Here is a 12,841-nt window from a genome sequence, read left to right on the forward strand (position 1 = left end):
ATAAAGATACCTTAGTAGACTCAAGTAAAAGTCAGTCACCAAGTGAAATACTACTGCGTAAAAGTATCAAAGTATCTGGTTTTTAATATACTTAAGTATCAAAATTAATATTAAATGTGAAAATATACTTAAGTATCAAAAGTAAATGCTATAAATCAGTAAGTACACCAGAAAGCATGATTTCCTTGTTTTTTATTTATTGACGGGATAGCCATGGGCACACTTCAACACTAAGACATCAATTACAAACAATACCTTTGTGTTAAAGACATCCTCCAGCGTTGTTTTAACGTTTAATGTTGGAAAGCGACATCCCAAGTACAAACAGAGTAAAGTACATATTATTTTTTTAGACACAACTGCACACTTCAAGGAGTTGGTTTGATGAGAATTTGTGATGTCATCGTTCTCCCCTCTTGCTTGAGGAGCAACAGAGAACAAAAGAGTAAAGATCCCTCCCCACTTGTGCTATGTCATAACATACCTGGACCACCTATTGAGATGTCCATTTTGTTAAGTAAATCAGGTGTTAAATGAGGTGTAAAGGAGACTGGAGTACCACTTTAAGTGGGTCCACCAGATCAGTAGGGAAGACCACATGTTCTTTTGATAAGTGTGTGTAATGGGCCATTTTCCTGTCCTGCTAAAATGTAACAAGTACCTTTGGGTGTCAGGGAAAATGTATGGAGTAAAAAGTACATATTTTCTTTAGGAATATAGTGGAGTAAAAGTAAAAGTAAAATAGTAAAGAAAAGTACAGACACCCCAAAAAACGACTTAATTCCTTAGAGTCTTAGACGTTATTTGATAAAATATTGACTTTGGCCTTCAATACTAAGCCCATAGAAACGCATTGAATAACAAATTCATAAATGGCAAAATGGAAAGTAAAAAAATGTATCATAAGTTTTGAAGTGTCTGTCCTAAATCTAGGAGATATATATAAAAAAAAATTACACATATTTAACCACTTTTTTTTCGGTAGGCACAAAACTACCTTCATACTTCCATAAAAAAAAAAACCTGTACAGGTTACCTTCAGACGAGGCCCGACACTTGTGGGGGTCGTAACCATCAAACCGTTTTTGTGAGAAGACAGAATTTCGAGATGTCTTATGGTCTGACAAACACTGCTCCAGCTCTGCCACCTTTCACCGCAGATGGGGGGTGAGACCCTGGCGGATGTGCTGGATTGATACGCATCCAATGCATATAGACAGATATCTCTAGCTTAAACTGACTGATTTTGATAGGGATTTTTTTGTTATGTAACATAGATCGTCGCACAAGTGCATCAATCGACTTTAGGGGGTTAAGTAGTACTTGAAAGGCCCAGTGTAGTATTTATATTTATTTACACACTATGAGGTTGGATTAATATTGTGAAATATTGTGAAACAATGATAATGCCCTTTTAGTGGAGGAGCTGTTTGAAAAGACCAGCTAAATTTCTGCCTATTTTGGTGGAATGGAGTTTTGGCCTGCCTGGTGACATCAACAGGCAGTACATTAGTTAATAGACCAATAATAAAAAGAGTACCAAACCTCTCAGCCAATAGCAGCTAGTTTTCAGTTCTTCCCTCCCCACTGAGACGAGTCCTAGACAGTCCTAGGAAAATTCTTGGTTGAAAAATGAATCTTTGCTAAGAAGCTATTTTTGTTAATTTTAGATTTTTTTTTATTGAAAACAATCACAGGAAGGTACTTAATTGTTAACCAGAAATGATTTGATATTGAGGTAAAAACGGTTGCATTGGACCTTAAAAGTATTTTTACTAAATCAGGCTACTTTACACCACTGGAACTCGGTTGTGTGAAGACTGTGACCAGAGACAACCATTTTTTAGGTGTCTTTTAGACTCAACTCCTTGATGGAAAAAAAGTGGGTAACACTCTATTTGGATATTCCATCTGTAGTTGCTCTACAAACTATCTACAGACTATCAGTAACATTTCAACTACAGTTGAAGTCGGAAGTTTATATACACTTAGGTTGGAGTCATTAAAACTCGTTTTTCAACCACTCCACAAATGTCTTGTTAACAAACTATAGTTTTGGCAAGTCAGTTAGGACATCTACTTTGTGCATGACACAAGTAATTTTTCAAACAATTATTTACAGACAGATTATTTCACTTATCATTCACTGTATCACAATTCCAATGGGTCAGAAGTTTACATACACTAAGTTGACTGTGCCTTTAAACAGCTTGGAAAATTCCAGAAAATGATGTCATGGCTTCAGAAGCTTCTGATATTTGACGTCATTTGAGTCAATTGGAGGTGTACCTGTGGATGTATTTCAAGGCCTACCTTCAAACTCAGTGCCTCTTTGCTTGACATCATGGGAAAATCTAAAGAAATTAACCAAGACCTCCGAAAAAAATGTGTAGACCTCCACAAGTCTGGTTTATCCTTGGGAGCAATTTCCAAATGTCTGAAGGTACCACGTTCATCTGTACAAACAATAGTACGCAAGTATAAACACCATGGGACCACGCAGCCGTCATACCGCTCAGGAAGGAGACACGTTCTGTCTCCTAGAGATGAACATACTTTGGTGCGAAAAGTGCATATCAATCCCAGAACAACAGCAAAAGACCTTGTGAAGATGCTGGTGGAAACAGGTACAGAAGTATCTATATCAACAGTAAAACTAGTCCTATATCGACATAGCCTGAAAGGCCGCTCAGCAAGGAAGAAGCCACTGCTCCAAAACCGCCATAAAAAAGACAGACTACAGTTTGCAACTGCACATGGGGACAATGACCTAATGGACAATGACCTAAAGCATACTTCCAAAGTTGTGGTAAAATGGCTTAATAAGGACAACAATGTCAAGGTATTGGAGTGGCCATCACAAAGCCCTGACCTCAATCCTATAGAAAATCTGTGGGCAGAACTGAAAAAGCGTGGAGGCCTACATACCTGACTTAGTTACACCAGCTCTGTCAGGAGGAATGGGCCAAAATTCACCCATCTTATTGTGGGAAGCTTGTGGAAGGCTATCCGAAACGTTTGACTCAAGTTAAACAATTTAAAGGCAATGCTACCAAATACTAATTGAGTGTATGTAAACTTCTGACCCACTGGGAATGTGATTAAATAAATAAAAGCTGAAAAAAATAATTCTCTCTACTATTATTCTGACATTTCACATTCTTAAAATAAAGTGGTGATCCTAACTGACCTTAGACAGGGAATTTTTACTAGGATGAAGTGTCAGGAGTTGTGAAAAACTGAGTTTAAATGTATTTGGCTAAGGTGTATGTAAACTACCGACTTCAACTGTATCTATTAACCCTAACACTAACCCTAACTCTAACCTTATATAGTGTAACAAGTCCAATTAAACATTTTTGCAGTAAAAAAGTATCTGTTTGAATTGCTCTACTGTTTGATGGAGCAGTAACCTCTTTCCTCATATCACTTCTGACCTTTAGCTCTGAAACCAGGAAACCAGCCATGAAAATACTGCTTCAGGTAGTGTTTGTTTCCATCCTAATAATGTTTCATACAAAGGGCCTAACATTGTGTTTCATATTGGGGGTCTGGGTCAACACCCTTCTAGGGGTGGTCCAGGGACATGCCCCCCTGGGAGATAGAACAGCTGTAAAATGTTTGTTTTTGGTCAATTTCTAAGGGATAATACATCCAAAACTTTCCTGATGTATTTGGTCAATATATCCCAACAACAACTGAAATACCAATTATTTCCATATTTCTTTAAACTGTTGGTCTAACTGTATCAGTTCAGAAAGTAACCACGCTTGCCAATTGTTTTTGTAGAACGACTATGAGAAAGTCAGTTCTGGGGTGTGTTCAGTTCGATTGAACGTTTGCTACATTGCATAACTGCTTGTACTGAGCGACACTTTTCCCCAAAACATTTTTCAACATTCTTGAACAGACTTTGAGGTAGCCTACATTTGCTCTGTTTGGGGGGGTGTGGTATGAAGCAACGAGTGACAGGGTTGTTTGAAGGGCAGTGGTGCATTTTGAATCCACAACCCCTCCCCGTTTTTAAACTGGTCCTTCAGAACTGTTTCCTTTTAATTGAACGTTGCATTACTTTTTTTTGTACTGAGATCAGTTTTGGTGACTTTTCTTCTCCAAAAATAATACAATGACAGGGACACCATTAAAATATAATTCTTCCCTCCAAAAATGAGCCTAACAACATTAGTTCTGTATTGTCAGGCTGGTGTGTTATTTAGCAATATACATTATTACCTGTAGCCTAACTGATTCTTGCAGAACAGTGGCTATAAACAAATAGGCTGAAGCGTGGGGTTGTCCATCTGTATTTTTGCTAATCATTAGCTAGACCAGTGCTTCCCAAACCTTTTATCATGGGGGAACATCATGTCCCCTAACCTCCCCACAAAAATACTCCTATATGGTATAAGAATACATTTGGTTTCCCTTCTATATTGAAATCAAGACAAAATAAATTATGAAGGAAAAATAAAGCATCTTACTGTTGTGAAACGTCACATACCTGCCTATATATGAAGACTGGGCTGGGCCAATTTATTTAGTCGATTTTCTAAATTAAAATAAAATATAAAGGTGATTCTGGAAGTAGTCTTAGGGGATGATTATTAGGTTGCATAAACATGAGGAGTACCCCCCTCAACATTTTTTTGTTGTAAACGTAAATAAGGATAAGAGGTTGCTGCTGCTGTTCAGAGTCTGTGAGACAGGCATGCTGCTGGTCAGAGTCTGTGAGACAGGCATGCTGCTGGTCAGTTTGTGAGACAGGCATGCTGCTGGTCAGTCTGTGAGACAGGCATGCTGCTGGTCATAGTCTGTGAGACAGGCATGCTGCTGGTCAGAGTCTGTGAGACAGGCATGCTGCTGGTCAGTCTGTGAGACAGGCATGCTGCTGGTCAGAGTCTGTGAGACAGGCATGCTGCTGGTCATAGTCTGTGAGACAGGCATGCTGCTGGTCAGAGTCTGTGAGACAGGCATGCTGCTGGTCATAGTCTGTGAGACAGGCATGTTGCTGGTCAGAGTCTGTGAGACAGGCATGCTGCTGGTCAGTCTGTGAGACAGGCATGCTGCTGGTCAGAGTCTGTGAGACAGGCATGCTGCTGGTCAGAGTCTGTGAGACAGGCATGCTGCTGGTCAGTCTGTGAGACAGGCATGCTGCTGGTCAGAGTCTGTGAGACAGGCATGCTGCTGGTCATAGTCTGTGAGACAGGCATGCTGCTGGTCAGAGTCTGTGAGACAGGCATGCTGCTGGTCAGAGTCTGTGAGACAGGCATGCTGCTGGTCAGAGTCTGTGAGACAGGCATGCTGCTGGTCAGAGTCTGTGAGACAGGCATGCTGCTGGTCATAGTCTGTGAGACAGGCATGCTGCTGGTCAGAGTCTGTGAGACAGGCATGCTGCTGGTCAGAGTCTGTGAGACAGGCATGCTGCTGGTCAGAGTCTGTGAGACAGGCATGCTGCTGGTCAGAGTCTGTGAGACAGGCATGCTGCTGGTCAGAGTCTGTGAGACAGGCATGCTGCTGGTCAGAGTCTGTGAGACAGGCATGCTGCTGGTCAGAGTCTGTGAGACACACATGCTGCCTCTGACTGGGGAGAGTAACAGGCTTGCACACCTACATAAGGGTGTCAAAACCCCCAAAACCTACCACACAAGGCAAAACATTCAATTACACCGTAGCCTCCGTGTCAACAGTATGATTATGTTATAAAACATTTTCTGTTTATTGACCATATTAAAATATCATTGTAATTGCGCACACATTGATGTCAGACATGCACCTACCCCAATGTTCTGTTTCTGACCACTAGGATGAATGAGGAGCAGACTTCAGGAGCAGGACAAGACACCCTCTTTTTGCCTGATGACTGACATAAGGGTACTGTACGTAATGCTTATGATGGTCATAATGCTTCTTGACAGTGTCATAAAGTCTATTTTCTGTAAGTTATTTAAAATATGATGAAAAAAAGTGTAAATAATTCATTACAACAACAACAAAAGATTTAAGAAACAAACTTTCAAACCGAAGGAAACTTCTTGTGGGTTTTGACACTGTTATGTTGGTGTCATAACCAGCTATAAAATAACACAATACATGTCACAACAGGTGTAAACATAAGGGTCATGACAGTGTTATGACCATATTATGACAGGTTATGACAAGAATGTCAGATGTTATGACATATTATGACGTGGTTATGACTGTGTCATAACATATTATGACACGGGGTGTCAAGTAAAGTGTTACCGAGATGCGCATATCCTCACTTTGAAAAACATTATTTTCTATATAATTTTCTATATAATTTCTATATAATAATTAAATGTGACTACTTCTTTATTTGTTACAAGTTAGCGCACAGAATGACAGGTTTATTATGAAGAGAGAGGAGAGAGAGAAAGACAGAAGCTATTGCTTCGTTCTCCTTACAAGCCTTGCACAACGTTTTTTCCCTTCACAAACCACGGCCTCTGAGGACCGGGCCAAACCAAAAGCATAATTGGCGGCGAGTGGATCAAATCATAAAATGAGGAATTTAATAGACCTGTGTAGTTTAAAGTCAGATGAAGCTAGTAGCTATGGTTGGAAAATAATTTCTAATCCCTCAAATTTATCATGGTATATTATTGAGGGGGTAAAATTGCCCTGTCTCTTCCCCTGCAAGTTACACGCCTGCATCATATACTGTCAACTTTCCTCAAAATCACAGTGAATTTTTAAGTTTGCCCTAAAGGAGCCATGGTAATTCTTTGATATCCCTGTGTTTGACTTTGCCAGTCCAGGGCACGTATCCACAAAGCATAACAGAGTAGTAGTTCTGATCTAGAATCAGTTTAGTCTTTTAAAACATAATGAATAAGATTATATGGACAGATCCTAGATCATCAATCCTACTCTGAGAGGCTTTGTGGATATGAGCCCAGGTGTTGTCTGTGAGGATGTTGATGCTGGTGATACAGAATCTGAAGATGTAAGCACACTATCAGAATCGTATTTAGTTTTTTCATGTATTATTTCTTACATTGTTAGCCTAGAAAATCTTAAGTGTTAATACATACAGCCGGGAAGAACTATTGGATATCAGAGCGACGTAAATTTAGCAGCACTGTCACGATCCTCGTCTTCTGACGATATCGCGAAATCACTGTCGGAGAACGTGGACCAATATGCAGCAGGTTGTGATGCTCAACATCATGTTTATTAAACACGTTGATCACGAAAAAACAACAAATGCAGACAACACGACAGGAGACAGTTTCACAGGCTATAACTAGCAGTGCAAAAAACAACTACCCACGAAACACAAAGACAAACACACCCCACTATATAGGACTCCCAATCAAAGGCAACTCAACACACCTGCCTTCAATTGAGAGTCCAACCACAATTAACTAGACATAGAAACACAGACATAGACCAGTGACAAACCCCATAAACATACATCAACTTCCCTCTGCCACGTCCTGACCAAACTACAATAACCAAATATACTCTATACTGGTCAGGACGTGACAAGCACTACATCCAGGAATACAACTTTCCCGAAGCGGATCCTTTGTCCGCACCACCCAGGGCATTTGAACTGATCCCAGAGGCCGACCCAAAACAACGCCGCCGGTGAAGAGGTAGACGGAGCGGTCTTCTGGTCAGGCTTTGGAGGCGCGCACACCACCCACCGCTTCTGAGTATATTACTCGCTAATGTCCAGTCCCTAGATAACAAGGTTGACGAAATTAGGGCAAGGGTTGCTTTCCAGAGAGACATCAGGGATTGTAACATACTCTGATTCACAGAAACATGGCTCTCTCTGGATATGCTGTCGGAGTCGGTAGAGCCACCTGGATTCTTGGTGCGTCGCACCGACAGAAATACACATCTCTCTGGGAAGAAGAAGGGCGGGGGTGTATGTTTCATGATTAATGACTCATGTTGTAATTGTAACAACATACAGGAACTCAAGTCCTTTTGTTCACCTGACCTAGAACTCCTCACAATCAAATGCCGACCGTATTATATTCTAAGAGAATTCTCTTCCCTTATTGTCACAGCCGTGTATATCCCCCCTCAAAGCGATACCACAACGGCCCTCAAAGAACTTCACGAGATTTTATGCAAACTGGAAACCATATATCCTGAGGTTGCATTTATTGTAGCTGGAGACTTTAACAAAGCTAATTTGAGAATAAGGCTACCTAAATTCTATCATCATATTGTATGTAGTACTCGCGCTGGAAAAACACTGGACTACTATTACCTCCCCCGCCCTCCTTTCGCAAATCTAACCACGACTCCATTTTGCTCCTCCCTTCCTATAGGCAGAAACTCAAACAGGTAGCACCCATTCTAAGGACTATTCAACGCTGGTCTGACCAATCAGAATCCACACTTCAAGATTGTTTTGATCACACGTATTTGTATATGTTCTGGGTAGCCTCAGAGAATAATATCAACGGAAAAGCTGATTCGGTGAGTGAGATTATAAGGAAGTGTATAAGAGATGTTGCACCCACTGTGACTATTAAAACCTACCCTAACCAGAAACCGTGGATAGATGGTGGCATTCGCGTAAAACTGAAAGCATGAACCACCGCATTTAACCATGGAAAGGTGACTGGGAATACGGCCGAATACAAACAAGCAAAATGTGAGTATAGAGACAAAGTGGAATCACAATTCAACGGCTCAGACACGAGATGCATGTGGCAGGATTTACAAAAGGAAAACTACAAAAGGAAAACCAGCCACTTCACAGACACCGACGTCTTGCTCCAAGACAAACTAAACACCTTCTTTAACCGCTTTGAGGATAATACAGTGCCACCGACGTGGCCCGCTACCAAGGACTGTGGGCTCTCCTTCTCCTTGGCCGACGTGAGTAAGACATTTAAACGTGTTAACCCTCGCAAGGCTGCCGGCCCAGACGGCATCCCTAGCTGCGTCTTCAGAGCATGTTCAGACCAGCTGGCTGGTGTGTTTATGGATATATTCAATCTCTCCTTATCCCAGTCTGTTGTCCCCACATGCTTCAATATGGCCACCATTGTTCCTGTACCCAAGAATGCAAAGGTAACTGAACTAAATGACTATCGCCAAGTGCTTTGAGAGACTAGTCAAGGATCATATCACCTCCACCTTACCTGTCACCCTAGACCCACTTAAATTTGCTTACCGCCCCAATAGGTCCACAGACGATGCAATCACCATCACACTTCCCTATCCCATCTGGACAAGAGAATTACCTATGTAAGAATGCTGTTCATTGACTACAGCTCAGCAGTCAACACCATAGTACTCTCTGTTAGATTCTGGGTTAAACTTGGAACATTGTTATACTAGTGACATGATACATCAGGAGTAATACTATAGTATGAGTAGTGATAGAGACTGTTTTTTTACATCAGAATGAATGGTTATCTGTAGGAGCCAGATGGCTTTGGAATGTGCTGGGTAGAGGGGAGGCAGTCATGGGAGTGCTATAGGTGATACGGGTGGAGAGCTTTTGATTAGGCACCTTAAGGGAGGAGAAGTGGTTTATTACCCCATCACTTCATCTCGGAGTGTGGTGTCAGGAATTTAACCTCTCACTCAACGTCAACAAATCAAAGAAGACGATTGTGGACTTCAGGAAACAGCAAAGGGAGCACCCCTCCCCCTTATCCACATCGACGGGACAGCAGTGGAGGAGGTGGAAAGTTTCAAGTTCCTCGGCGTACACATCACGGACAAACTGAAATGGTCCACCCACACAGACAGTGTGGGGAAGAAGGCGCAACAGCACCTCTTCAACCTCACGAGGCTGAAGTAAGTTGGCTTTCACCTAAAACCCTCACACACTTTTACAGATGCACAATTGAGAGCATCCTGTATCACTGCCAGGTACGGCAACTGCACCGCCCTCAACCGCAGGGCTCTCCAAGTGGGAGGAGGGGGGGTGCGCATCACCGGGGGCAAACTAGGGCAGGATACCTACAATACCCAATGTCACAGGAAGGCCAAAAAGATCTTCAAGGACAACAACCACCCGAGACACTGCCTGTTCACCCCGCTACCATCCAGAAGCTGAGGTCAGTACAGGTGCATCAAAGCTGGGACTGAGAGACTGAAAAACAGCTTCTATCTCAAGGCCATCAGACTGTTAAACAGCCATCACTAGCACAGAGAGGCTGCTGCCTTCATACAGACTTAAAATCACTGGCCACTTTAATAAATGGAGCACTAGTCACTTTAATAATGCCACTTTAACAATGTTTACATATCTTGCATTACTCATCTCAAATGCATATACTGTATTCTATACTATCTATTGCATCTTAGCCTATGCCACTCTGACATTGGTCATCCACATATTTATATGTATATATTCTTATTCTATTCCTTTACTTAGATTTGTGTGTATTGTTGTTGTGTAATTGTTAGATATTACTTGTTAGATATTGCTGCACTGTCGGAACTAGAAGCACAAGCATTTCGCTACACTCGCAATAACATCTGCTAAACATGTGTATGTGAGCAATAAAATTGGATTTTATTTGATTTGTCTTGTCGGCTCATTCCCATGCAGTCCCCTCCAGCTCTTATGTGCCCTAGAACTGGTGCCTTCATAAGCAACCCACAGTAGATCTGAGATCTTCTAGACCCCTGGGCTGTCTGAACTCCTCCCCAGAGATGTGCAGTGCTTGCATGGAATGGAACACCAATGTAAAAAAAGTATTTGATTATACGGTGCATTCGGAAAGTTTTCAGACACCTTGACTTTTTCCACATTTTGTTACATTACAGCCTTATTCTAAATTTGATTACATTTTTCTTAAATCATAAATCTGCACTCAATACCCCATAATGACAAAGCAAAAATTGTTTTTTAGAAAAATCTTGAAAAATGTATAAAAACCTTAACTCAGTACTTTGTTGAAGCACCTTTGGCAGCGATTACAGCCTTGAGTCTTCTTGGGTATGATGCTACAAGCTTGGCACACGTGTATTTGGAGAATTTCTCCCATTCTTCGCTGCAGATCCTCTCAAACTCTGTCAGGTTGGATGTGGAGCATCGCTGCACAGTTATTTTCAGGCCTCCCCAGTGATGTTTGATCAGGTTCATGTCTGGGCTCTGGCTGGACCAACTCAAGGAAATTCAGAGACTTGTCCCAAAGCCACTCCTGCGTTGTCTTGGCTGTGTGATTAGGGTCGTTGTCCTGTTGGAGGACCCCAGTCTGAGGTCCTGAACACTCTGGAGCAGGTTTTCATCAAAATATTTCTGTACTTTGCTCCGTTCATCTTTCCTTCGATTCTGACTAGTCTCCCAGTCCCTGCCGCTGAAAAGCATCCGTACAGGATGATGCTGGCACCACCATGCTTCACCGTAGGGATGGTGCCAGGTTTCCTCCAGACGTGACGCTTGGCATTCGGGCCAAAGAGTTCAATCTTGGTTTCATCAGACCAGAGAATCTTGTTTCTCATGGTCTGAGAGTCCTTTAGGTGCCTTTTGGCAAATTCCAACGGGCTGTCACGTGCCTTTTACTGAGTTGTGGCTTCCGTCTGGCCACTCTACCATAAAGGCTTGATTAGTGGAGTGCTGCAGAGATGGTTGTCCTTCTGGAAGGTTCTCCCATCTCCACAGAGGAACTCTGGAGCTCTGTCAGAGTGATCATCGGGTTCTTGGTCACCTCCCTGACCAAGGCCCTTCTCCCCCAATTGCTCCGTTTGGCCGGGCGGCCAGCTGTAGGAAGAGTCTTGGTGGTTCCAAACTTCTTCCATTTAAGAATGATGGAGGCCATCGTGTTCTTTGGAACCTTCAGTGCTGCAGACATTTTTTGGTACCCTTCCCCAGATCTGTGCCCCGACACAATCCTGTCTCGGAGTTCCACGGACAATTCCTTCAACCTCATGGCTTGGTTTTTGCTCTGACGTGCACTGTCCACTGTGGGACCTTATATAGACAGGTGTCTGCCTTTCCAAATCATGTCCAATCAATTGAATTTACCACAGGTGGACTTCAATCAAGTTGCAGAAACATCTCAAGGATGATGAATGGAAACAGGATGCACCTGAGCTCAATTTTGAGTTTCATAGCAAATGGTCTGAATACTTATGCAAATAAGGTATTTCTGTTTTTATTTTTAAAACATTTGTAAACATGTCTAAAAACCTCTTTCACTTTGTCATTATGTGGTATTGTGTGTAGATTGATGATGATTTTTAAAAATGTAATCCATTTTAGAATAAGGCTGTAACGTAACAAAATGTGGAAAAAGGTAAGAGGTCTGAATACTTTCTGAATGCACTGTAGATAGATATACCATCAAAGGTTTCACACTCCAGTATCATGCTGTGAATGGCATCAAATCATTCTGTAATGCAATAAATTGCTAACTTATTTCACCATAGAATACTTGAAAATGTGGGTGTGTGTGGGATTGACACTTGATTTAGGAATCGGTGCTAGTTTTGCTTTGCTAAACGCACACAATGTTGTCAGTGATGGGGGTGGGGGGGTGGGGGTGACACGGTTGTTAGAGGATTATGGAATCTAGGTTCTGTGTGGGAGTGCCTGTCCCTTTGGGAACAGATGTAATTTCGACGTCTAATTTAGGTTTACATTTGGTTGAGATGTCAACTAACGTGAATTCAACCAACAAATGTCACTGCGTCATTGAATTTAGGTTAACAGTTGGGTGAAAAGCGTAATATTTGTTGTTGAAATGATGTGGAAACTATGATGATGCAACCAGTTTTTGCCTAGTGGGGTGGCACTCTCTTAGGAATAACTAGAGTAAGCCAGAAAGGCCCCCGCCCACCAACAGAACCCAGTGCAGCCAACAGAACCCAGTGCAGCCAATAGAACCCA

The 12,841-nt window shown here is 41.9% G+C and overlaps 1 protein-coding gene across 1 annotated transcript; it reads right to left on the bottom strand.

The window, feature by feature from the left end:
• Positions 1 to 5,042: 5,042 nt before the first annotated feature.
• Positions 5,043 to 5,570, bottom strand: LOC115166463 (putative uncharacterized protein FLJ45035). Its single transcript, XM_029720363.1, has one exon. It carries the CDS (start codon positions 5,568 to 5,570, stop codon positions 5,043 to 5,045), a length of 528 nt encoding a protein of 175 aa, XP_029576223.1.
• Positions 5,571 to 12,841: the final 7,271 nt, after the last annotated feature.

This window comes from Salmo trutta, chromosome 28 (assembly GCF_901001165.1).
Source record: "Salmo trutta chromosome 28, fSalTru1.1, whole genome shotgun sequence".
Lineage (NCBI taxonomy): Eukaryota > Metazoa > Chordata > Actinopteri > Salmoniformes > Salmonidae > Salmo > Salmo trutta.

Coding starts and splice junctions, on each gene's coding strand:
- LOC115166463 (XM_029720363.1), bottom strand. CDS start 5,570: ATGTGTGTCTCACAGACTCTGACCAGCAGCATGCCTGTCTCACAGACT.